The sequence below is a fragment of the Rhinoraja longicauda genome, chromosome 35 (assembly GCF_053455715.1).
Source record: "Rhinoraja longicauda isolate Sanriku21f chromosome 35, sRhiLon1.1, whole genome shotgun sequence".
Taxonomy (NCBI): Eukaryota; Metazoa; Chordata; class Chondrichthyes; order Rajiformes; family Arhynchobatidae; genus Rhinoraja; species Rhinoraja longicauda.
Window position 1 is genome coordinate 6,764,932 of NC_135987.1, and position 27,436 is coordinate 6,792,367.

The 27,436-nt window shown below is 43.3% G+C and overlaps 1 protein-coding gene across 1 annotated transcript in view; it reads left to right on the top strand.

Annotated features, from left to right (window-relative positions):
- LOC144610037 (transmembrane protein 150A) overlaps positions 1-27,436 on the top strand; it is a 63,835-nt gene that overhangs the window by 21,462 nt on the left and 14,937 nt on the right. Inside the window, exons 2-3 of the mRNA XM_078428510.1 lie at positions 18,162-18,209; positions 19,865-19,936. Coding sequence (XP_078284636.1) covers positions 18,162-18,209; positions 19,865-19,936 — 120 coding nt within the window. The remainder of the gene's footprint in view (positions 1-18,161; positions 18,210-19,864; positions 19,937-27,436) is intronic.

The following is a 27,436-nucleotide window of genomic DNA, read 5'->3' on the forward strand; positions in this document are numbered from 1 at the left end:
TGCGTTCAGCCGAACGCACTACTCTCCGTAGGGCCTTCCTGTCCTGGGCAGAACTGTACCCAAACCAGATTGTGATGTTCCCGGACAAGATGCTCTCTACAGCCCCAGAGTAGAAGCACTGAAGGATCCTCAGAGAAACTCTGAATTTCCTCAGCTGTCTGAGGTGGTAAAGGCGCTGCCTTGCCTTACTCACCAGTGCGGCAATGTGTGTTGCCCATGTCAGATCCTCTGTGATGTGGACTCCCAGGTATTTAAAGCTGCTCACCCTATCCACAGTAATCCCATTTATCTCCAGTGGCGTGTACATCCTCGGATGTTGAGCCCTTCTAAAGTCCACAATCAGCTCCTTAGTTTTTGTGACATTCAAGAGGAGGCTATTGTCCTGACACCAGAGTGCCAGATCAGCCACCTCCTCCCGGTAGGCCTTCTCATCGCACAACTCTCCGCAAAGCCTTCCTCCCATTCCTCCCCTATTTCTTTTGTGGCTAAAAGCAGATTTTGTTTACTTGCTTTCCCTGTGCAGTTGAAAGATCTCTGACCTGACATGTTAACTATGTTTCTCTTTCCACAGATGCTGCCCAACCTAGGCAGTTTCTATATTTATTTCAGATTTCAATCATCTGCACATTTAAAAAATTTTTAGTTACCCATTCCTCCCTGACAATAGACAATAGGTGCAGGAGGAGGCCATTCGGCCCTTCGAGCCAGCACCGCCATTCAATGTGATCATGGCTGATCATTCTCAATCAGTACCCCGTTCCTGCCTTCTCCCTATAACCCCTGACTCTGCTATCCTTAAGAGCTCTATCAAGCTCTCTCTTGAATGCATTCCAAGTCCTTCCCTGAAAATTACAACAACAGCTTCCCTGAAAATTAGATGATTGTTAATGCTGTTCCACCCTTTTAAAAACATGTGGGAGGGTCAAACTAAAGAATGACAGGCTACATTTTAATTTCAGTGGTGGGCAAACTATGGGAATTACTTCTGAGCAACAGTATAAACCTTCCTGTGAAAAGCACCAAATTATCAGGGGCTGTCAGGATGGGTTTGCAAAGAGAAGTTCGAGTCAGATTAATAAACAGGTTGAGCAGAAACAAGGAAATTCAAAAAGGGCAGCCCTTTGTATGGAGTCAACATTGATTTTGGGCAAGGCATTTGACAAAATCCCACATGGCGGATGAGTCATTAAAGTATTAGCTCATGGATTCAAAAGAGGGTAGAAAATTGGATTGTAAATTGGCCCAGTGATAGGAAGCAAATTGCTGTCTCTGTATCTGGAAACCTATAACCAGCAGAGTTCCATGGGGCTCTATAGTCTATATCTTACTTTGTTTAACATCGGTTAATTTTTTTGCCTTTGAATGCAGGAAGGTCATAAAGAAGTCAGTAAATTATATAAATATTGGGTTTGTGGAGGAAATCTGACGAAGAAAAAAAGGTTTAGGCTGCAGGAATATGTTGATGGTTATTGTCAATTGGGTGCAAAAGTAGCAAATGGAATTCAATCCAGAGATGTGTGTGGTAAGGGCTCCGAGGAGGTGCAACACAGGCAAGTGAAATACATTGCAAATGGGATGATTCATTGGAGGCGGTCTTGGAAAGGAGGATTCTCCTCAAACTGAGGAGCATCTTGGACAATACATCTCACCCCTTCCATGGCACACTGGTCAACCTGAGGAGCACAAGTCAAGTCAAGTCAAGTTTATTTGTCACATACACATACACGATGTGCAGTGAAATGAAAGTGGCAATCCCTGCGGATTGTGCACAAAAAAGAATTACAGTTACAGCATATAAATAAAGTTAATAAGTTACTATAGTGAAGACAAAAAATGAGTCTCTGGAGTTATAAAAGTTGACAGTCCTGATGGCCTGTGGGAAGAAACTCCGTCTCATCCTCTCCGTTTTCACAGCGTGACAGCGGAGGCGTTTGCCTGATCGTAGCATCTGGAACAGTCCGTTACTGGGGTGGTAGGGGTCCCTCATGATCTTGCTTGCTCTGGATCTGCACCTCCTGATGTATAGGTCCTGCAGGGGGACGAGTGTAGTTCCCATGGTGCGTTCTGCCGAATGCACTACTCTCTGCAGGGCCTTCCTGTCCTGGGCAGAGCTGTTCCCAAACCAGACTGTAATGTTGCCGGACAGGATGCTCTCTACAGCCCCAGAGCACCTTCAGCAACAGACTGGTTCCACCAAGGTGCAGCACAGAACGCCACAGGTGATCCTTTTTCCCTGTGGCTATCGAAGTGTACAACTTCTCCCCCTTCTGTCATGGGGTAGACTGACTCCCCCCCCACCCCATCTTTGCACGTCCCTCATCCTGGACTTTTCCACTCAATAATTTAATTCCATGCGATATGTGCAATATTACAGCACCTCATATTTCGCTTGGGCAGCCCAGCGGTATGAACATTGACTTCTCCAACTTTAGATAGTCCCTCTGTCCCTCTCTTCCCCTCCCCCTTCCCAGTTCTCCCACTGTCTTCCTGTCTCCACCTATATCCTTTCTTTGTCCCGCCCCCCTGACATCAGTCTGAAGAAGGGTCTCGACCCGAAACGTCACCCATTCCCTCTCTCCTAGATGCTGCCTGACCTGCTGAGTTACTCCAGCATTTTGTGATACCTTCGATGTGCAGTATTACATATGAGCTGTGCAATAACTGCTCACTTCCATTTCATTATTATTATAATGAACATGACACTTTCAATGCCTTGTACCTGTATCTTTTGACTGTTGGCAGACCAATTTCCCTCTGGGATAAATAAAGCTGTATTGTATCGTACACTGAGAATAATGGAAGAACAAGAACAGCAGTGTAGCTATGAGGCAAGTTTGGATAGGTTGAAGTTGTTTTATTTGTAATGGAGAAGGCTGGAGGGAAACTTAATTAAGGTGTATAAGATTGAGGGGCCAATATGGGTTCAATATAAAAGACCAGACTTTTATCCCCTCAACAGGGGATCAATTTCCAGTGGATATGGATTTGATAGTATAAGAAAATAACTGCAGATGCTGGTACAAATCGAAGGTATTTATTCACAAAATGCTGGAGTAACTCAGCAGGTCAGGCAGCATCTCAGGAGTGAAGGAATGGGTGACGTTTCGGGTCGAGACCCTTCTTCAGACTGATGTCAGGGGGGCGGGACAAAGGAAGAATTTGGATTTGAGGTAACTGGTGGAAGAAAGATGAGGTGAACATTTTTCAGTCAGAGGAGTCTAGAAGTCACTGCCTGAAATAAAGTTGGACATTTACTCCTTACTTACACTTACGTTCACTTAAGTCTACTTGAAGAGACATGATTTTTAAGGTAGTGGATCAAGTGTTAGAAGCTGGGCGTTAGCTGGGTAGCTATTTATTGATCAGGATTAATGGAGTGCGGTTATTTATTTCATGATCTATAATTCAATTTAGCAATAAACATGCAAGAGGAAAAAAAACTGTGTTCAAACTAACATGTGCCTGTAAAGAAGGACCAGATAAACATTGAATTAGTTCTGAACAACAGTTTAAAGTTGCTGTGTATCAACACGAATAGAGAGGTCTTGTGTGGTGTTTCGTTCACAGTGTGTTTTAATATGGGAGTTCATGGTCATTGCATCAGCAGCTGGAACAAAATATATTTACACCACTGCAATAAATCCATGCCCCACAGCTGGCTAAACATTGCAGAGAGCATCAGTTTGAAAAAATAGCTGCAGGCAAGCTAGAAATTGAGACATTTTGTATCACAAGATAACAAATCATGAGGAAGGTCATTCAACTCGTCACAGTTCAGCCATCCAAAAAGCCACAAATAATCCCATTTCAGTATCTAACTTGCTCCTGAAGGATTCTAACACCAACAACTTGCTTTTACTGTATCTGCCACAATATTGCAAGTCATTGTGCAGGGGTGTTAGACTAAAATGGGTCAGAGTCATAAGACTGGTCTCAGTTTGAATTAAAGCATGTTTAAAAAAAAAAAATTGCGGTTAGTAGAAGTTGGCATCTGAACCGTCTGCGTATAAATTTACTAGCAAAGAAAGAAAGTACGAGACTCATTACGATGTTGCCTGGGTCTATCAAGCCTCAAATAGCTCAATAACATTCACGACAAAGCGACCTAGTTGCTTAGTACACAATACATCGGCCTTACTCTCTACTTTTACTGCATTTATAAATGTAATACTACTTGGCGTAGTGACACAGTGGCGCAGCTGGTAAACTTGCTGCCTCATAGCGCCTTCGACCCAGGCTCGATCCCGACCTCTGGTGCTGTCTGCGTGGAGTTTGCACTTTTCTCCAGGTACAACAGTTTCCGCCCACATCCCTAAGACGTGCAGGTTTGTAGGTTAATTGGCCTTTGTAAATTGCCCCTCGTGTGTAGGGAGCAGATGCGAAAGTAGGATAACATGGAACTAATGTGAACATAGAAACATAGAAACATAGAAAATAGGTGCAGGAGTAGGCCATTCGGCCCTTCGAGCCTGCACCGCCATTCAATATGATCATGGCTGATCATCCAACTCAGTATCCCGTACCTGCCTTCTCTCCATACCCCCTGATCCCTTTAGCCACAAGGGCCACATCTAACTCCCTCTTAAATATAGCCAATGAACTGGCCTCATCAACCTTCTGTGGCAGAGAATTCCACAGATTCACCACTCTCTGTGTGAAAAAAAACTTTTTCATCTCGGTCCTAAAAGACTTCTCCCTTATCCTTAAAATGTGACCCCTTGTTCTGGACTTCCCCAACATCGGGAACAATTTTGTACGTTTCTATAAGATCCCCCCTCAATCTTCTAAATTCCAGCGAGTACAAGCCGAGTCTATCCATTCTTTCTTCATATGAAAGTCCTGCCATCCCAGGGATCAATCTGGTGAACCTTCTCTGTACTCCCTCTATGGCAAGAATGTCTATAAGATGATTGATAGGTGATACAGGTGATCGATGGTCAGAGTGGACTTGGTGGACCAATGTTTTTCCATGCTGTATCATGAAACTAACCTAAACGATTACAAATTACACAGCATTTGCTCATCAGGGCATTTTGTTGAGAAGAAGATCTATATCTGTAATCTCCATCATGCAAAGGACCAGGTCAACAGATGAATGGTAGCATCATCACTTTTAGTTTTCCCTCCAAGTGACAGGTTATCCTGTTTTATGAGTTTATTGCTGTTCCTTTATCATTGCTGCGTGTAAATCATGGAATTACCTAACCAACAATGGTCGGTTAACCAATAGGGCAGCACGGTGGCGCAGCGGTAGAGTTGCTGCCTTGCAGCGCCAGAGACCCGGGTTCAATCCTGACTGTGGGTGCTGTCTGTACGGAGTTTGTACGTTCTCCCCTTGACCACATGGACTTTCCCTGGGTGCTCCGTCTTCCATTCACACTCCAAAGACGTACAGTTTTGTAGGTTAATTTGGCTTTGGTAAAAATCATAAATTGTCCCTTTTGTGATAGTGCTGCTAGGGGATCACATGGACACGGTGGGCCGAAGGGCCTGTTTCCGCACTGGATCTCTAAACTAAATTAAACTAAATTAAACTAAACTAAATTAAACTAAACTAAACTAAACTAAACAACACTGCTGGAGTATCCTTACCATACTGAGTGGTTTAAGAAGCCAACTTGTCTTCACATCCTCAAGAGAAATCAGACAGGAGGTAGAAATGCCGGCTTAGTAGTAACACCCACATCCTGGGACCAAACAGAGGTTGTCATGCTTTGTTTTAGATAATGCTTTGGAGTATTCACGTTAGCAAGAAAATAATATTCTCTATTTTTATTAAACAAAATACCATGCCATGTACACTTGTAAGATAGATATTAATCGCATTACATCTAATAAAGGAAACATTGAAACCATTAAAAATACCACACAGTGTGGTTGCATAAGTTCATGTTATAAGAGCAGAATTAGGCCATTTGGCCCATCAAGTCTACTCCGCCATTCGATCATGGCTGGTCCATCGTTCCCTCTCAGCCCCATTCCCCTGCCTTCACCCCATAACCCCTGACACCCGTACTAATATGGGGCAGGAACGGGGTACTGATTGCGAATGATCAGCCATGATCACATTGAATGGCGGTGCTGGCTCGAAGGGGCGAATGGCCTCCTCCTGCACCTATTGTCTATTGTCTAAAATCAAGAACCTATCAATCTCCACCTTAAAAATTGGCATCCACAGCCTTCTGTGGCAATGGATTCCACAGATTCACCACCCTTCAAAGAAAGTAGAAAGCGAGTTTCTTAGTGATAATAATAACATCCCAATAAGCTTCACAGGAACATAATATATTGAGGCAATCATTTGGCTTGGCAGTCACTGAAAGGAAGCATGCAGGTACAGCAGGCAGTGAAGAAAGCCAATGGAATGTTGGCCTTCATAACATGAGGAGTTGAGTATAGGAGCAAAGAGGTCCTTCTGCAGTTGTACAGGGCCCTAGTGAGACCGCACCTGGAGTACTGTGTGCAGTTTTGGTCTCCAAATTTGAGGAATTATATTCTTGCTATTGAGGGCGTGCAGCGTAGGTTTACTAGGTTAATTCCCGGAATGACGGGACTGTCATATGTTGAAAGACTGGAGTGACTAGGCTTGTATACACTGGAATTTAGAAGGATGAGAGGGGATCTTATTGAAACGTATAAGATTATTAAGGGATTGGACACGTTAGAGGCAGAAAACATGTTCCCAATGTTGGGGGAGTCCAGCACAAGGGGCCACAGTTTAAGAATAAGGGGTAGGCCATTTAGAACAGAGATGAGGAAAAACTTTTTCAGTCAGAGAGTTGTGAATCTGGAATTCTCTGCCTCAGAAGGCAGTGGAGGCCAATTCTCTGAATGCATTCAAGAGAGAGCTAGATAGAGCTCTTAAGGATAGCGGAGTCAGGGGGTATGGGGAGAAGGCAGGAACGGGGTACTGATTGAGAATGATCAGCCATGATCACATTGAATGGCAGTGCTGGCTCGAAGGGCCGAATGGCCTCCTCCTGCACTTATTGTCTATTGTCCATTGGCAACTTGTAAGCAAGTACTGTTCAATAGATAGGGTCCCCGACCCGAAACGTCACCTGTCCATGTTCTCCAGTGATGCTGTCTGACCCACTGAGTTACTCCACCCCTTTTTGTGTTTTTTTGTAAATCAATATCTGCAGTTCCTCGTTTCTACATAGATAGGTAATTGCTGGATAACATGGGCATGCTGGGCAGAAGAGCTTGTTTATGTGTTGTATGACGTCAAATATCTTAAACAAAAATTAATGGTATGTAAAAGGCCGTTGGGGGAAACATGGGTGTTGGTGTGGTTGAAGGTTATGGAACAATTAAAACCATGACTGTATTCGGATCTGGGTGGAGTGATAGGGAGAGTCATAGCTGTTATGAAATATGAATGAGTTGTGAAAAATTTAGATTCCAGGATTACAGTGCCCTCCATAATGTTTGGGACAATGATGCATCGTTTATTTATTTGCCTCTGTACTCCACAATTTGAGATTTGTAATAGAAAATAAATCACATGTGGTTAAAGTGCACATTGTCCGATTTTAGTAAAGGCCATATTTATACATTTTGGTTTCACCATGTAGAAATTACAGCAGTGTTTATACATAGTCCCCCCCCCCCCCCCCCCCCATTTCAGGGCACCATAATGTTTGGGACACAGCAACGTCATGTAAATGAAAGTAGTCATGTTTAGTATTTTGTTGCATATCTTTTGCTTGCAATGACGGCTTGAAGTCTGTGATTCATGGACATCATCAGTTGCTGGGTGTCTTCCCTGGTGATGCTCTGGCAGGCCTGTTTTGCAGCCATCTTTAGCATGCTTGTTTTGGGGGCTAGTCCCCTTCAGTTTTCGCTTCAGCATATAAAAGGCATGGTCAATTGGGTTCAGATCATGTGATTGACTTGGCCACTCAAGAATTGACCATTTTTTTAGCTTTGAAAAGCTCCCTTGTTGCTTTAACAGTATGTTTGGGATCATTGTCTTGCTGTAGAATGAACCGCCAGCCAATGAGTTTTGAGGGATTTCTTTGAACTTGAGCACATAGGATGTGTCTTTCCACATCAGAATTCATTATGTTACTAACATCAGCAGTTGTATCATCAATGAAGATAAGTGAGCCAGTACCTTCAGCAGCCATACATGCCCAGGCCATAACATCCCCACCACTGTGTTTCACAGATGAGGTGGTATGCTTTGGATCTTGGGCAGTTCCTACTCTCCTCCATACTTTGCTCTTGGCATCACTCTGATACAAGTTAATCTTCATCTCATCTGTCCACAAGACCTTTTTCCAGAACTGTGGTTGCTCTTTTAAGTACTCCTTGGCAAATTGTAATCTGACCATCCTATCTTTGCGGCTAACCAGTGGTTTGCATCTTGCAGTGTAGCCTCTGTATTTCTGTTCATGGTCTTCTGTGGACAGTGGTCATTGACAAATCCACACCTGACTCCCGAAGAGTGTTTCTGATCTATTGGACAGGTGTTTGGGGATTTTTCTTTATAATAGAGGGATTTCTTCTGTCATCAGCTGTGGAGGTCATCCTTGGTCTGCCAGTCCCTTTACGATTAGTAAGGTCACCAGTGCTCTCTTTCTTCTTAATGATGTTCCAAATAGTTGATTTTGGTAACCCTAAGGTTTGGTTGATGTCTCTAACAGTTTTATTCTTGTTTCTCAGTCTCATAATGGCTTCTTTTTTTTGTTGAATAAAGTTTATTTCTGAATTTTTGTTAATACAGCTTTGACAGTTCAATGCATGAACACATTTGAGCTGATAGATATCCCCCCACCCACCAAATCCCCACCCACAATACCATTCAGAGGGTATACAACTTAAGTTATGCAAGGAAAATAAATAAATAAACATAAACATACAAATGATGTAAAATAATCATAGTTAAAGATAAAAATAAATAAATACAAATAAAAAGATAAATTGTTAGAGGTTTTCTCCGAGATTTCCTCCCACACTCCAAAGACGTACAGGTTTGTAGGTTAATTGGCTGGGCATAAAAAATGTATAAATATACCATTGTCCCTAGTGTGTGTAGGGGTAGTGTTAATGTGCGGGGATCGCTGGTCGGTGCGGAGTTGGTAGGCCGAAGGGCCTGTTTCCATGCTGTATCTCTAAACTAAACTAAACTAAACTAAACCAAACTACACTAAAGGTCGATATATTGACTCAGAGACCATATCAGCTCCCCCTGCTTTCTTCTCGGAGTATGAATCTGGCCTTCTGTATCTACCTGAGAGGGCAAGTGGAGGCATGGTTTAACATGTGAAATCAGTATCTCTGGGAGTAACTCAGCAGGTCAGTCAGACTGATCAGTCTGAAGAAGGGTCTCGACCCGAAACGTTACCCATTCCTTCTCTCCTGAGATGCTGCCTGACCTGCTGAGTTAATCCAGCATTTTGTGAAATAAATACCTTCGATTTGTACCAGAATCTGCAGTTATTTTTTTACAGTATCTCAGGGAGTGTCCTTAGTACAATAAGTATTAGCGTCAGCGGAGAGGACTAACAATTGTTTTAGAGGAAAGTTAAATAAACAAACCTTCTGGCGTAGAAATGATGATGGTATCACGAAGGCAAAGTTAACCTCAAAATCATTTTCAACTCCCGGTCACCTTTTGTGGGAGGAAACATTTTCTTGATATCGGATCTCAATTTATCTTTCATTAGTTTACTTTTCAGTTCCTTTGCCCATCCGCCTCAATTTAAGTAAAATAATTTTCAGGTATAGCTTTTATGTTTTAATCAACCTAAAGCCCAAGTTGTAGGTAAGTTACTGGAGAGGATTCCGAGGGATAGGATATTTATGCATTTGGATAGACAGAGGCTGATTAGAATCATGGTTTTGTACTTGGAAGATCATCTCACAAATTTGAGTTGTTTGAAGAGGTAACCAAGAAGGTTGATGAGGACAAGGACCTAGCCCATGTCTATATGGACTTCTAGAAGACCTTTGATAAGATTCCACATGGTAGGTTGCTCTGGAAGGTTCGATCGCATGGCATCCAGGGAGAGCTAGCTGCCTGGATACAGAATTGGCTTCATGGTAGGAAGCAGATGGTGGTGGTGGAAGGTTAATCTTCGGACTGGAGGCCTGTGCCTCAGAGATCGGCACTGGGCCCATTGCTGTTTGTGGTTTATATCAATGATTTAAATGAGAATGTGCAAGGCATGTCTAAAGAAGGGTCTCATCCCGAAATGTCACCCATTCCTTCTCTTCAGAGATGCTGCCTGTCCCGCTGAGTTACTCCGGTGTTTTGTGTCTATCATGATTAATAGGTTTGCAGATAACACTAAAGTAGGTGGTATTGTAGACAGTGAAGAGGATTATCAAAAATATACAGCAGGATCTTGATCAGGTAGGCAGGTGGGCTCAAGAATTGGAGTTCAATGCAGATAAGTACGAGGTGTTGCATTTTTGGAAGTTAAACCAAGGCAGGACCTTCACAATGAATGGCAGGGTCCTGGGGAGTGTTGGAGAACAGAGGGAGCCAGGAATACAGGTGTACAGATCTCAAAAATGGCGCCATTGGTAGATAGGGTGGTCAAGAAGGCTTTTGGTGCATTGGCCTTCATCAGTCAGGTTATTGAACATAGAAGTTGGGATATTATGTTACATTTGTACAATGTATTGGTGAGGCTGCATTTGGCGAATTAGTTTTGGACACCCTGCAATTGGAAGGATGTTGATAAGCTGGAAAGGCTGCAGAGAAGATGGATGAGGATGGTGCCAGGACTTGAGGCCTGAGCTACAGGGAGAGGTAGAGCAGATTAGGACTTTATTCCTTAGAGCACTAGAGAATGAGGGATGATCATATAGAGGTGTATGAAATGATAAGGGGAATAGATATGATGAATGCACAGAGTCTTTACACAGGGTCGAGGAATCAAGAACTAGAGGACATAGATTTAGGGTGAGTGGCGAAAGATCTAACAGGAACCTGAGGGACAACTTGTTCATTCAGAGCGTGGTGGGTGTATGGAATGAACTGCTGGAGACGTTAGTTGAGGCAAGTACAATACAACATTTAAAAGACACTTGGACAGGTACATGGACAGGAAAGGTTTTGAGGGAAAAGGAACCAAATGTGGGCAAATATGGACCAAATGTGGGCAAATAGGACTAACTTAGACAGGGCATCTTGGTCAGCATGGACAAGTTAGGCTGAAGGAATTGTTTCTGTGTTATCTGATTCTTGACTCTATGACTCTAAATTGCATTATCTTCCTTCAGTTATCTTCTTTTAAAATCAAAAGCCTGAATGTTGCCAGTATATCCATATAGCTCATAACATGTAATTGATTAGGTTTTCATCTCTGCTCTGCACTGACTATAGAATGTCCCCTTCCTTATAGATAGCTGGTACATTTAAATTTGATCAGAACACTAAGCAGTTTAGTTTGATCAGAGCATTGCTCCATTTGGCCTCACCATCTTAATTCCCTGTTATTTCAGCAATGCCATGAATACCCTAATACCTTGGTGGCTTTGTTCACTGATGTTCTGTACTGTCGAACACTGTTGAATTTACAACTTCCTGGTCTCCCTTTTAACCACTGTTAGACAATGCAGCTATTTTTGGAACGTATATCCCTATCCTTATGTAGGAAAATAACTGCAGATGCTGGTACAAATCGAAGGTATCACAAAATGCTGGAGTAACTCAGCGGGTCAGGCAGCATCTCTGGAGAGAAGGAATGGGTGACATTTCGGGATTCCTTCTCTCCAGAGATGCTGCCTGACCCGCTGAGTTACTCCAGCATTTTGTGATTCCTATCCTTATGGAGATATTTTCAAAGTGTTCAAAATGTTTGCCTCAAACATCCACTATCCACCAATCTACTTCTGGGCATTTGAAGTGAGTGAGATTGAAAACTTCTTCACTGATTATCCTGGAAAATGTCCACTGAAGTAAAATGTCCCAAAGCTCTTTGGAGGGGAATTATCAAATAAAATTTGACACTGAGTCTCATGACGGTATACAGAACAGGAGACCATGCAGGGTCAAAAACGTAGGTTTGAAATATCTTAGAGGGAGTAGCGAAGGGTTGGACAGGTTTCAGGGAGGGAACCCAAGCCAAGGTTTTTTGAAATATGTTTATCTGATGTAGTATTGATTTAATAAACACTCTTGGAATGCATCTCAATAAACTGAATGGATTCTATGAGACAGAAATCCCTTATCTTTTTTTGTTTACTATTTTCCGATGTTATACGTTACTCTAGTCAAAGTAAATTGGTTAATATTTCTCTTGACATTTATCTCTTTAAGTCTAAGTCCCCGGACTTAGACTTGGTTCCACTGCATGGAAGAGCAGTAAATCTCTTTTTACATTTAAAAATAAGTTTTTGATACTTCTGATAAAATGGAGATATTGCAAAGGCAGAAGGCCTGAGGATGTTCAATGCACATATTTGATACGGTCAATAATTATGAGAATATTTGATCACATTACCTATGGATATTGTGAACAAAGGAGGATTAAAACCAACTTCCTGATCCAAAACGTTTTCAATTGGAATTGTTAGTGAACTAAATTCACAACTATACCCAAGCATTCTCCTTCCCATTCCCACACAGACCTTTCTGTCCTCGGTCTCCTCCATTGTCAGAGTGAGGCTAAACGCAAATTGGAGGAACAGCATCTCCCTTGCTTGGGCAGCTTACATCCCAGTGGTATGAATATTGATTTCTCTCACTTCAGGTAGCCCCGGCTTTGCCTTGCTCTCTCTATCCCTCCCCCACCCAAGTCGCACTAGTTTCTCATTTTCACCCAACAAACAGTTTACAAAGGCCTGTTTCCTTAATCATTGTTACTTTTTTGCATATCTTTCATTCATTCTTCTTTATCTCTCCTCATCACCGTCTATATCTCTCATTTCCCTTATCCCTAACCAGCCTGAAGAAGGACCTCGACTCAAAACGTTACCCATTCCTTCTCTCCAGAGATGCTGCCTATCGCGTTCAGTCACTCCAGCATTTTGTGTCTATCCCAAGCATCAACCCTTTGTTCCATTGGTTGATTCCATTCATTGTCATACGGTACATAGTGTTCTTCATGGATCAGTACTGGGCCTTAACGGTTCAGCATATGTGTCAATATATTGGAGGAAGAAATGGAGAGTTGTCCATGTGTTAGCAAACAATGCTCTTGGGACCAGTACGCTGTATTGACTGGAGTGGGGAGTGATACGAGGACGTCGAAGAATTGAGGAGGCAAAACAAAGATGGATGAAGTTCAATGTGGGGAAATGGGAAATCTTTCATTTTGGATATGAAAAAAATAAATTAGAATAGCTTCTTGATAGTGATATTCTGGGGTGTACTTTTTAAGAGTGTCCACAAATTATTGTATCTTAACTTCATTCCCAAAGCTCCACATCTCTCTGCTACTCCCTCCTTGTTTAAGAATATTTAAATCTACTTCTTTGGCAAAACACTGTCATGTGTCCTTGTTTATCCACATGTGGCTCAGTGTCAAATTTTGTTTGATAACCAGTGTAAAGGGCCTTGGGACATTTCTCTCGGGAGGTTATTCTTCAGATTAAATACTGACCTGACATTGCAAAAATTCTCTTCTTGTTCTTTTCTTGTTTCCATCATTTGGTCCACTTCTCTTCATATTTCCTTTCCCTTTAAGTCTTCCTGGCGGCCACTGTCTTTCTGATCAAGGACATGATTTCTTGAAATCACTCTAATTCCCTGTCCAGCTGTTTAAGGCCCTTCTTAAAATCATAATCATAATTGTAATTTATTAGCCAAGTATGTTTTGCAACATACGAGGAATCTGGTTTGCCATACAGTCATAACAAAAAAGCAACATGACACACAACTACATAAAAATTGACATAAACATCTACCACGGTGGCTCCTCAACTGTGATGGAAGGCAATAAAGTCCGCCATTAAAACCCACCATTTGAACTAAACATTGGTTGTCCCTCTATCTTTAGCTTGGTCTCCTTTGTTCTTCATGCATCTGTTTATGTTTAGTTTAAAGATGCAGCGCGGTAATTGGCCCTTCGGCTCACTGAATCCGCCTCAACCAGCGATCCCCGCACATTAACACAATCCTACACACACGAGGGACAATTTACATTTATATCAAGCCAATTAACCCATTCCTTCTATCCAGAGTTAATGCCTGTCCCGCTGAGTTACTCCAGCATTTTGTGTCTATCTTCTGTTTAAACCAGCATCTGCAGTTCCTTCCTATAACCTACAAACCTGTACGTCTTTGGGGTGTGGGAGGAAACCGAAGATCTTGGAGAAAACCCACGCAGGTCAGGGGGAGAACGTACAAACTCCGTACAGACAGCACCCGTAGTCAGGATCGTACCCAGGTCCCTAGCACTGTTAGGCAGCAACTCTACCGCTATGATCATTTGCGGCCCACCTTTGAAACACATTGGGATTTTTTCTAAGTTAGAGGATTGATGAAAGTTAAGGAATGCCCAATGCTTCATACTGTTCATTGTACAGGAGACGCAGCCAATTATTGCCCCTGGAAAATCGCCCACTGCTTCATTGATTCATTCATTATTAGGAGCTACTGTATCTCAGCCGACAGATTCCTTGTGCTGAAACTGGGAACTGCGGATGCCTGTTTACCAAGGAAAGAAACAAAGTGCTGGAGTAACTTAGCGGGTCAGGCTGCATCCTGGAGAACACGCATAGGGGACATATCGAGCTGATCGCAGTGGAGCAGTCAAAATGTAGAAATAGGAATAAGGAACTTCAGATGCTGGTTTTCTTGTATTGCTTGGGTTGTCATAGAGAGAGTCATACACTGTGGAAATAGGACCTTCGGCACAACTTGCCCACACAGCCCAACATGTCCCATCTACACTAGTCCCACCTGCCTGCATTTGGCCCATATCCCTATAAACCTATCTTACCTCCCCCTGAAACCCAACAACCAGTCAAATTTAAACAGCCTCTTACATTGCCTTGAGGATATAAAATGTTGGATGGCACAGAACATCCTCCAATTAAACGAGAGCAAGTCTGAGGTCATCCTATTCGGCCCCCCCCGACTCCATCAAATCGATAACAGGCAGTCTTGGAAGCCTATTCTGCCTAGTCAAACCGCATGTCAAAAACCTCGGCATGATATTTGACTCTGCATTAAAGTTTGACAAGCAAGTCAACGCTGTGGTAAAAGCCAGCTTCTTCCAACTTCGTACCATAACTAAAATCAAACCTTTCGTCCAACTCGATGACACTGAAAAAATCATTCACGCTTTCATTTCTTCCCGCCTAGACTACTGCAACTCCATATACACTGGGATCAGCCAATCATCCCTGTCCCGCCTGCAACTGGTCCAAAACGCAGCAGCGAGACTCCTGACGGGTACCCGTAAAAGGGACCACATCATGCCGATTCTGGCCTCTCTCCACTGGCTCCCTGTACGGTACAGAATCAACTTCAAGCTCCTCCTATTCACATATAAAGCCCTAAATGGACATTCCCCCCCCTACATCAAAAATCTTCTAACCCACCTCTCTAACTCCAGGTCCCTCAGGTCGGCCGACTTGGGGCTACTTACTATCCCGCGGTCTAGGCTTAAGCTCAGGGGTGACCGCGCTTTTGCAGTTGCAGCTCCTAGACTGTGGAACAGCATCCCTCTCCCCATCAGAACTGCCCCCTCCATGGACTCCTTTAAGTCCAAGCTCAAAACCTATTTCTACTCCCTAGCGTTTGAGGCCCATTGAGGAGGCGCTGTGAACTGTTTTGTATGTGCTGTTATGTTCGTGTGCTACTGTATGTTTCATTTTTTCCTTAGTACCTAATCAGATGTACAGCACTTTGGTCAACGTGGGTTGTTTTTAAATGTGCTATACAAATAAAAATTGATTGATTGATTGATTGATTGATTATCCACGTACCTGACCAAATGTTCCTTAACCGTTACGCTAGTACCTGCCTCAACTGTCTCCCCCAGTAGCTCATTCCATACACCACCCACCCTTTGTGTAAAGAAGGTACCCCTCAGGTTCCTATTAAATCTTCCCCATTCACCTTAAACCTTTGTCCTCTGGGTCTCAATTCCCCTGCTCTGGACAAGAGACGGTGCGTTTACCCGATCTATTTCTCTCACGATTTTGTACACTTCTATAAGATCACCTCCTCGTCCTCTCGCACTCCAAAGAATAGAGTCTCAGCCTGCTCAACATCTCCCTATAGCTCGGACCCTTGAGTTCTGGCAACATCCTCATAAATCTTCTCTGCACCCTGTCCAGTGTGACATCTTTCCTGTAACATGGTGGCCAAAACTCTAACACAATACTCTAAATGTGGCCTCACCAACATCTTATATAACTGCAACATGACCTCCCAACTGCTGTACTCAATACGCTGACTAATGAAGGCCAATGTGCCAAAAGCCTTTTTTGACCACCCTATCTACCTGTGACGCCACTTTCAAGGAACTTGACTTATCATAGAGTCTTTCGGAAAAAAGGGATAGTCTTTAGGATTCATTTTCAATTATGGGACACTGAAATTTTTTAACACTTGTTAAGACTCAAAAGGCTGGAGTAACTCAGCAGGTCAGACGACAACTTCTAAATCTTCTAAGAACAATTGTTTATTATAAAAAGTTTTAGAAGTTGGGGAAGGGGTTGAAGATTTGGAGGAAGGGATCTTTATTTTAATGAATGTTTACCTGGAATACCTGACCTGTTGTCAGTTGTCAGGATTGAAATGAAAGGACAAAACCGAAGAAAGAAATGATAGAATTTACATTTAGAATAAAGCCCTCTCTGAAATATCCTGTCATACTCTTATGTTTGATAAAATATAAAGTGTTTTTCTTTAGTTTAGAGATACAGCGCGGAAACAGGCCCTTTCGGCCAACCAGGTCCGCGCCGACCAGCGATCCACGCACATAAACACTGTCCTACACCCACTAGGAACAATTTTTACATTTATCAAGCCAATTAACCTACAAACCTGTACGTCTTTGGAGTGTGGGAAGAAACCGAAGATCTCGGAGAAAACCCATGCAGATCACGGGGAGAACGTACAAACTCCGTAAAGACAGCACCCGTAGTCGGGATGAAACCTGGGTCTCCGGCCTTGCATTTGCTGTAAGGCAGCAACTCTACCGCTGCGCCACTGTGACCCCCTCAAGTCAAGCAATATTATTCCAATTCTTGACTTTACCCCAAGTTTAGGTGCACACACTGGAGTTATTGTTCTCTCTATGTAGCATCCTTGCCTTCTTAAATAACTTATTGTCTGGATACTACATTCTCTACTTTCCAATTAAGACTTATGATATATGTACGGCCGAAAGTGTTTCAAATTAATTTGCCGCACAACACAGTTCAAAGGGGAGAGGACAAAACATTCCATAATCATGACAGAGATTCAGCCTCAAGATACTGGACTGTCACCTCATCCCTCCACTGTATCTCCCAATCTCGTTGTACCCCTGTACAATGACAATAAAGATATATTGCATTGTATTGTATTGTTCCTCTACAAAGCAATGGTGTACAAATGAAATACATGTATTCTGGAAGTGGACACAAGGTGCTGGAGTAACTCAGCGGGTCAGGCAGCATCTCTGGAAAAAATGAATTGATGACGTTTCAGGTTGAGGCCCTTCTTCAGACTCGAAGAAGGGTCTCGACCCGAAACGTCACCCATTCCTTCTCTCCAGAGATGCTGCCTGACCCGCTGAGTTACTCCAGCTTTTTGTGTCTATCTTCGCTTTAAACCAGAATCTACAGTTCCTTCCTACACATTTATTCTGGTTTGACTTCAGAATCAGAATCGATGAAAAAGCAATATCTCTGTTTTCTGGAGTTAAGGAAACCATTTTACACTGCATGAAATGAAGACAATATTTTGACAGTATGATTTCCTTGATGTGATTGCAGTTTAGCATCTGAAGTGGGAGCTTGGTTTATACTGACTGATGATAATGCACAAGTAAAGCTATTGATTGAGACAGAGCCATTTCCATTTCCACAGGATGGATGTAAATTACCGCACAGTGAAATGTTGTCAAACAAAATTCGATGTAAAACGTGTTTCCATCACATCAGATGATTGTCATGGTTACATTGGTTGTGACGTTGAATGTATTTTGGGAGGGTTAATTGCTGTCAACAGCTTTCCTAACGGTTTCTGTTTCTCGTTACAGCTATGGTCTTGCCCGGGCTAATAACCATGTGTGTCCCTTGAACAACTGGTGAGTTGACTGTTTCTAATTTTTTTATGTGGGCCAAGTAAATGTAGCTTGAAATGTTGGTGCTGCCCTCTCCAGCTAAAGCCACCACAATCAAATGAGAGCTTCCTAAAGCCAGTGCATAAAACTTCATTTGGACTGTTAAGAGGTTTCCTCTCAGTAGAACGCTGGCTTTAGATAATAGCATATTACTGAACCGTTTTCAGCAGTTGTCATGTGATACGTTCAGTTCAGTTTAGTTTATCATCATGTGTACCGAGGTACAGCGTAAAGCTTTCGTTACGAGCTAAGCAGTCAGCGGAAAGACAATACATGTTTACAATCGAGCCATCCACAATGTATAGATACATGATAAGGGAAGGGCATACACTGCTTACAAGCGGCAATGTACCAGGTGAAGAGATAGGAAAGGAAAGAGATAGCCCCATCTAGAATACTTCATTCATTTTTGCACATCACTTCGGCCGCGGGACGTTTCAGCGCCCGGTGCGGGGACTGTGCGGGTCGGTCGGGGACGAGCTGTCTGTCCGTGGGCGTGGGGAAGAGAGTGGAAGTTTTGTTGCCTCCATCACAGTGAGGGGGTGTTTGGAGTCACTGTGATGGACGTTTGTGTTGGGGCTATGTGTCTTGTGTTCTTTTTTTCTATGACTGCTATGTAGTTTCGTTCGGTACTTCGGTGCCGAACGACAAATAAAGCTCTGTTATACCTGTTATGAAGAATCTACTTTCTTGCGGCACAAAAGGAATTTAAATTGAATGGACACATAGCAGAAACTAAGTTTATATTCAGTTCAGTTTATTGTCACATGTACCGAGTGAAAAGCTTTTGTTGCGTGCTATCCCATCAGCTGAAAGACAATACAGGATTGCAATCGAACCATTTACAGGGTAGAGATACCTGATCAGGGAATAATATGAAGTAAAGGTATTCTGTTGAGTATAGAAGATTTGCTTACATTTATAACGGATTTAATAGGGTAGATATAGATTCTGTTGGGAAATTCAGGACAAATGAACATGAAAATTCAGAGGTGGCTGTTTTAAAATATTTTCAGGGTTGTTGCAGAGTGAGTGGAGGGCTGCACGTTCAGGAGGGGGGGAGAGTCTGAAGAAGGGTCTCGACCCGAAACGTCACCCATTCCTTCTCTCCTGAGATGCTGCCTGACCTGCTGAGTTACTCCAGCATTTTGTGTACGAAAATTCAGAAGTGGGATCAGAAGATATTATTATGAACAAAGGCGAATAGCAATCTGGAACTCTTAAAAGCGATAAGTTCTCAGACAATGAAAACTTTCATGACTGAGAAAGATTTTTTTTAAATTGGGTAATGTGTCAGTGTGTATAAATTAAAGGAGATAAGAGAAAATTTAAGTATAGATCAGCTAGGAACTAACTGAATGATGGAAGAAGCCTGAGGCATTGAATGATGTACTAATGTTTCTAATGAAACAAGAGGGAAGAGGATTGCAGTGGGATCCAATGAGTGAGACTATTTGATACCAAATTGTGTTATTTGGAGTTCTTGCTTAATACTGAACTGTTTAATAAAGATGTGTACTTAGTCTACATCATGTAATGATGAAGCAAAATTAAGCAAGCTTGTCTTAGACTGCTTGAGTATATATTATCTGAGCTGTCTGCTCTCTTTTTCTTTGCAGGGTGTACAATCGTACTTGTTCTGTTCAAACCTTGGTGAAATGTTGTGCAATTCAAAACATGCCATTCGTCAGGTAAGCAGAGGATCTCGCATGGTTTTAGCAGTAATGCTTACGAATTCAAGACAGGCAGGTACTCCAACATCATACATTCTCAGTAATCCTAATACTGTGTAGGAAGGAACTGCAGATTGCTGGTTTTAACTGAAGATAGACACAAAATGCTGGAGTGACCCAGCGGGTCAGACAGCATCTCTGGAGAAAAGGAATAGGTGACGTTTCGGGTCGAGACCCTTCTTTAGTCTAAAGAAGGGTCTCGGCCTGAAACTTCTTTAGTCTAAAGAAGGGTCTCGACCCAAAACATCACCTATTCCTTTTCTCCAGAAATGCTGTCTGACCCTCTGAGTTACTCCAGCCTTTTGAGTCTAATCCTAATAGACAATAGACAATAGACAATAGGTGCAGGAGGAGGCCATTCGGCCCTTCAATGTGATCATGGCTGATCATTCTCAATCAGTACCCCGTTCCTACCTTCTCCCCATACCCCCTGACTCCGCTATCCTTAAGAGCTCTATCTAGCTCTCTCTTGAATGCATTCAGAGAATTGGTCTCCACTGCCTTCTGAGGCAGAGAATTCCACAGATTCACAACTCTCTGACTGAAAAAGTTTTTCCTCATCTCAGTTCTAAATGGCCTACCCCTTATTCTTAAACTGTGGCCCCTTGTTCTGGACTCCCCCAACATTGGGAACATGTTTCCTGCCTCTAACGTGTCCAACCCCTTAATAATCTTATACGTTTCGATAAGATCTCCTCTCATCCTTCTAAATATTATGGTTGATTTGATTGAGATATCAAAAAATTATGAAGGGTGGTGCCAATAATTGATAGAATAAGACTAGTTTCCATAAATCTAAGGACTTAAGATGGGACCACAAATTTGGAACGCAAAGCAATGAAAAAAAAATTACGGAGACTGAAGAAATTCTGTCAGATCTGTCAGTATTAAAATTAGAATGACAGGTTAACAATTTCACCACATTAGAATACAGATGCTCCCCGACTTACGATGCTACGACTTACGATATTTCATCTTTACGATGGGGCAAAAGTTGGGCAATGGCAGCGAACCACAGCCCGCCTCTGGGCAAGTGATCAAGTGTATTAAATGCATTTTCGACTTACGATATTTTCGATTTACGATGGGTTTATAGGACCGCAACCCCATTGTCATTGTACCTGTAGTCATTGTCATGAGTACAATATGCAAAACATATTTTCTTGAGATCAGCTCCTTCTTGCTGTTCTCAAAATTCCGAATGGTCCTCTTACAAGCTCGGGTGCAGCCCTGATCTCCCAACCTACCTTGTTGAGCATTTGGCACTTTAAAAAAATTCTGCACTTCTTAACTGTAAAGCTCTAACACCACAACACTATATTCTGCACTCAGGCATTTATCTCTTTACACTACCCATTGTACCTTTGTATGGCCTGATTCTACTCATGCATTGTATGATTTGATTGCATAGCATGCGGGCAACTTTTTCCACTGTATCTTGATCCATGTGTCAATAATAAACCTATACCAATACAGAAACTGTGAACCCTTTGTAAATCAAAATGCATAAAATTGCAGCCTCAAGAGGTTTTGATAAATCTCCTTTTCGGCGCCTGCATGCTTTCTTTCATCGTTCCAAGTTGCAGGCGGACCAGCGATCTCCGTACACACTAGCACTATCCTGCCCATCTGTGGCAAGCTTAAGAGTAAGGGGTAGGCCATTTAGAACTGAGATGAGTCCTGACCTATGGTATTTGTCAGTTTGTTCAGATAGTACATATATTTATGCCTTATAGTCATGGGGTACTAGAGAAGAAGGGGAGGTCCCAGTCATTGTAAGGTAGAGGTCCTCGACTACCAAAGCAATTGTGTGTTCATGAGAGAGGGCTGGGAGTACAGCAGAGGGGAGGGGTGAGTGAGTAAAAAAGTGTGGTGCAATGGCTAGTGTTTTCACTTCACAACTTCAGAGACCCGGTTTAATCCTGACCTTAGGGGTTGTCGGTTGATCTTGCACTGGAACACTTGGACAACAGGCACATGGACGGCAGGCTGTTGTTCATCTGCCTGATGCATGGCGTTGATGGCTATCATCCCTTCCATATCATAAACCCCAGAGAACTAGTTCCCTATGCAACTGGGTCCTCAAATTCCTCGTCTTCCTCCTTTGCAGACTTTAACCAGTGCTATTGTTGGGCAGGACTTCTTGCAGCCTGAAGTCCCCCAAAACACTACGTTCAGGAACAGCCACTTTCCTATAATTATCAGGTCCTCGAACTGACGTGGGCAACCCAAATCCTACCTTGGCAATGGAACATCATGGACCATCTCTTGCACCACAATGGACCTGTTTCCCAATTATGTCATTTTTGCACCAATTTTTGTTTTGCAGTCTCTTTCTGCTCATTCTTGTCTTGCACAATGTATATGCAATTCATACATAATTTATATTTTTGTCTGCTCTCTGAGTCTATGTGCGTGCGATGTTGTTGCGAGCAAGATTTCCATTATACCTGTACCTCACGGTACTTGTGCATACGATAATGAACTTGACTTGACTCTGCTGCAGATTGTCCCATTTTGTTAGAATACACTGATTTAAACACAATCAAGACAAGACAATGGTTGGCAATGACCAAGTAGTGGTCTAGCTATACCCGTCCTCTTTCTCAAGATATCTTGGACTCGCGATTCCTATCCATCTTGTCTCACCCTTATCTCCCAATCTCAAAGCAATAAAACAATTAACATTCTAAGCAACTCCCTAAGGATCTCCCAGTTACTAAGCATTTTAACTCCTCTTCCCATTCCCATTACCAGCCTGAAGAAGGGTCTCGACCCAAAACGTCACCCATTCCTTCTCTCCAGAGATGCTGCCTGTCCCGCTGAGTAACTCCAGCTTTTTGTGTCTACCCACACTGACGTTCCTGTCCTGAGCCTCCTCCATTGCCAGAGTGAGGTCAGATGCGAACTGGAGGAACAACACCTCATATTTCATATTTCATATTTCATATTTCATATTTCATATTTCAGATACAGCGCGGAAACAGGCCTTTTCGGCCCACCAAGTCCGCGCCGCCCAGCCATCCCCGCACACTAACACTATTAACACTATCCTACACACACTAGGGACAATTTTTACAGTTACCCAGTCAATTAACCTACATACCTGTACGTCTTTGGGGTGTGGGAGGAAACCGAAGATATCGGAGAAAACCCACGCAGGTCACGGGGAGAACGTACAAACTCCTTACAGTGCAGCACCCGTAGTCAGGATCGAACCTGAGTCTCCGGCGCTGCATTCGCTGTAAAGCAGCAACTCTACCGCTGCGCTACCGTGCCGCCCTGCTGAGGTAGCTTATAACCTAATGGTATGAACATTGAATTCTCCAATTTCAGGTAACTAATCTACAGACAAACCCTCCCTTTTTTTGCCCCTCTCTTCCCTGTCTGTACCCTACTTAGATTTGCAGCTGTTTTTCCCCTTCCCCATTCCTCCATCCTTTCCACCTATATTCCTTCCTCTTTTCATCTTTGGCCTTTGTCCAGCCGTCTGCCTATCAAGAATCCTTTACCCCTATCCACCTATCACTTGCCAGGCTTTGTCCTGCCCCCACCTCTCCTACAGCTTTCTCCCCCACCCCCATCACGATCAGTCCGAAGATGAGTCCTGACCTGAAACATCACCTATCTATATTCTCCAGGGATGCTGCCCGACCCACTGAATTACTCCAGCGTATTGTGTCTTTTTTGTTCACCGGCATCTGCAGTTCCCATATCTTTCTCCATGTAAGGAATATACCTAACACCAATGTGGAACGCCCAGTCCAAGAGCACACTCTGCATCTAATTTGCTCTTATGTCTCATCAAATCGATCCAGATTTTTTTTCTAATAGAGTTTAGTTTCGAGATGCAGCACAGAAACAAGCCCTTCGGCCCACTGAGTCCAGACGGACCAGCGATCTCCATACACACTAGCACATCTGTGGCAAGCTTAAGAATAAGGGGTAGGCCATTTAGAACTGAGATGAGAGAAAAAAAGTTTTCACCCAGAGAGTTGTGAATTTGTGGAATTCTCTGCCTCAGAAGGCAGTGGGGGCCGATTCACTGGCAGCATTCAAAAGAGAGTTAGATAGAGCTCTTAGGGATAGGGGAATCAAAGGATATCGGGAGAAGGCAGGAACGGGGTACTGATTGTGGATGATCAGCCATGATCACATTGAATGGTGGTGCTGGCTCGAAGGGCCGAATGGCCTACTCCTGCACCTATTTTCTATGTTTATGTAACATCTGTAATGCGGTTGGCCTCATCAACCATCTTAGAACCCACCAAATGGAGTAGAATAAAGTCACCCTCAACCTTGAGAGGTTGCCTAGCAAAGAGAGATCGTGGTATAAGGTCATAAGGAATAGTAGTACAATTAGGCCTTTCAGTCAAGTCTACTCCGCCATTCAATCATGGCTGATCTATCTCTCACTCCTAACCCCATTCTCCTGCCTTCTCCCCATGACCCCTGACACCTGTACTAATCAAGAATCTATCTATCTCTGCCTTAAAAATATCCACTGACTTGGCCTCCACAACCTCCTGTGGCAATGACTTCCACAGATTCCCCACTCTCTGACTAAAGAAATTGCTCATCATCTCCTTTCTAAAAGAACGTCCTTTAATTCTGAGGCTATGACCTCTAGTCCTAGACTCTCCAACTAGTGGAAACATCCTCTCCACATCCACTCTATCCAAGCCTTTCATTATTCTGTATGTTTCAATGAGGTCCCCCCTCATTCTTCTAAACTCCAGCGAGTACAGGCCCAGTGCTGACAAACGCTCGTCGTAGGTTATTGCAATGTGTTGTAATATATTGAATTGTGCTGGTTATTCTAGTGCACCCGTGCATAAAATATGCAGCCAAAGAAAAAGTATTGGAGTATACTGATCGTGGTTGTGTGCCAGTGTGTACTGCCAATGAAAGCATGATGAAGCATACTGGTGGTGTTATAGGATGTACTGGAGTGAAGAAATAAGGAACTGCAGATGCTGGTTTACAAAGGAAAAACGCAAGATGCTGGAGTAACGCAGTGTGTAAGGCAGCATTACTGGAGAATGTGGATAGGTGACATTACGGGTCTGAAGAAAGATCACGGCCTGAAATGTCACTTGTCCATGTTTAGTAATGCTGCCTGGCCCACCGAATTACTCCAGTATTTTGTGCCAGTACTGGAGTGGACCTGTGGTGCAAATGACCTAGAGTTGAATCTGAGTAGCAAAGGACATTTTCTTGAAACATGGTTTAGATTTTTTTTTAGATTTAGAGATACAGCGCAGAAACAGGCCCTTCGGCCCACCGGGTCCGCGCCGCCCAGCGATCCCCGCACACTAACACTATCCTACACCCACTAGGGACAATTTTAACATTTGCCCAGCCAATTAACCTACATACCTGTACGTCTTTGGAGTGTGGGAGGAAACCGAAGATCTCGGAGAAAACCCACGCGGGTCACGGGGAGAACGTACAAACTCCGTACAGACGGCGCCCGTAGTCAGGATCGAACCTGAGTCTCCGGCGCTGCATTCGCTGTAAGGCAGCAACTCTACCGCTGCGCCACCGTGCCGCACTGAGGGGCATAAGTTATATATACACTAAAGTGTAGGAAAAAAAACTGCAGATGCTGGTTTAGATCGAAGGTGGACACAAAATGCTGGAGTAACTCAGCGGGTCAGGCAGCGTCTCTGGAGAGAAGGAATGGGTGACGTTTCGGGTCGAGACCCTTCTTCAGACTGATGTCAGGGGAGGGGGCGGTCTAAAGAAGGGTCTCGACCCGAAACGTCACCCATTCCTTCTCGCCAGCATTTTGTGTCTACACCAAAGTGTACGTTATTGATACATTGTGGTGAAAAAAGTCTTTAAGCCCCAATGCCTCGCAGTTTGTGTTGAGTCTTTGCTCTATAATGTTGCTGACTGTAACGACTGCTAATATGAAACAGGTGGAGTTAGCACCCCAGACAAGGGAGAGGCACTCTTCAAGTCATGGTTTCGTTATTTGTCACGAACAGCTCACATACAGGCAGGGGCGTTAGCTTACATAGAAACATAGAAACATAGAAAATAGGTGCAGGAGTAGGCCATTCGGCCCTTCGAGCCTGCACCGCCATTCAATATGATCATGGCTGATCATCCAGCTCAGTAACCTGTACCTGCCTTCTCTCCATACCCCCTGATCCCTTTCGCCACAAGGGCCACATCTAACTCCCTCTTAAATATAGCCAATGAACTGGCCTCAACTACCTTCTGTGGCAGAGAATTCCACAGACTCACCACTCTCTGTGTGAAGAAATGTTTTCTCATCTCGGTCCTAAAAGACTTCCCCCTTATCCTTAAGCTGTGACCCCTGGTTCTGGACTTCCCCAACATCGGGAACAATCTTCCCGCATCCAGCCTCTCCAACCCCTTAAGAATTTTGTATGTTTCAATAAGATCCCCCCTCAGTCTTCTATATTCCAGCGAGTATAAGCCTAGTCTATCCAGTCTTCATATGAAAGTCCTACCATCCCAGGGATCAATCTGGTGAACCTTCTCTGTACTCCCTCTAAGGCTAGAATGTCTTTCCTCAGATTAGGAGACCAAAACTGTACACAATACTCCAGGTGCGGTCTCACCAAGGTCCTGTACAACTGCAGCAGAACCTCCCTGCTCCTATACTCTAATCCTCTTGCTATGAATGCCAACATACCGTTCGCTTTCTTGTGTGAAGCTTCCTTGGAAGCTGATGTACATAATGTACTCGAAAAGCAAAAGCTGCAGATCCAAACTGAACTGCTTCTTCCTGGGATAGAAGCAGTTGAAGTGAACTTTTACAAAAAAAACGGAATGAATACGGACCAACCAGTGACCCCCATCTACACCTCATGCTGCCTCATCAAGGCCAGCAGCATAATCAAGGACCAGTCTCACCCCGGTCACACCCTCTTCTCCCCTCTCCCATCAGGCAAGAGATACAATAGTGTGAAAACGCACACCTCCAGATTCAGAGCCAGTTTCCTCCCAGCTGTAATCAGGCAACTGAACCATCCTATCAACAACTAGAGCAAAAAGAGACTACAAACTTTTGGTTATTGAGTAGAGCTACTACTCACGGAAAAAAAAGCGGTTTTTATGTCTGGTGAGTTTGCACCTCAGTATTGTGTGGAGTTTTGTTCTACTTACTTAAAAAATAATGCACTCTCTATCAAGGGAGTGCAGCAGAAACTCATATTTTCCACACGAAAGATTGAATAAAAAGGGACTATATTGTTTGAGTTTCAAAAGATGTGAAGAAATCTCATTGAAAGTTAGATCATTCTCAAAGGGCTAGGCTGGATCAATGCTCTCCCTGACTGAAGAGACTAGGAGCATGTTGATAATAAAAGTAGACTGAGATAGGAGAAATTTCTTCTCTAAGAGGGTAATGGGCACTTGGAATTTTCTATTCTGGCTGGCTGTGGAAGTTGAGTTGTTAAGTTCATTCCAAACGGAGATCGA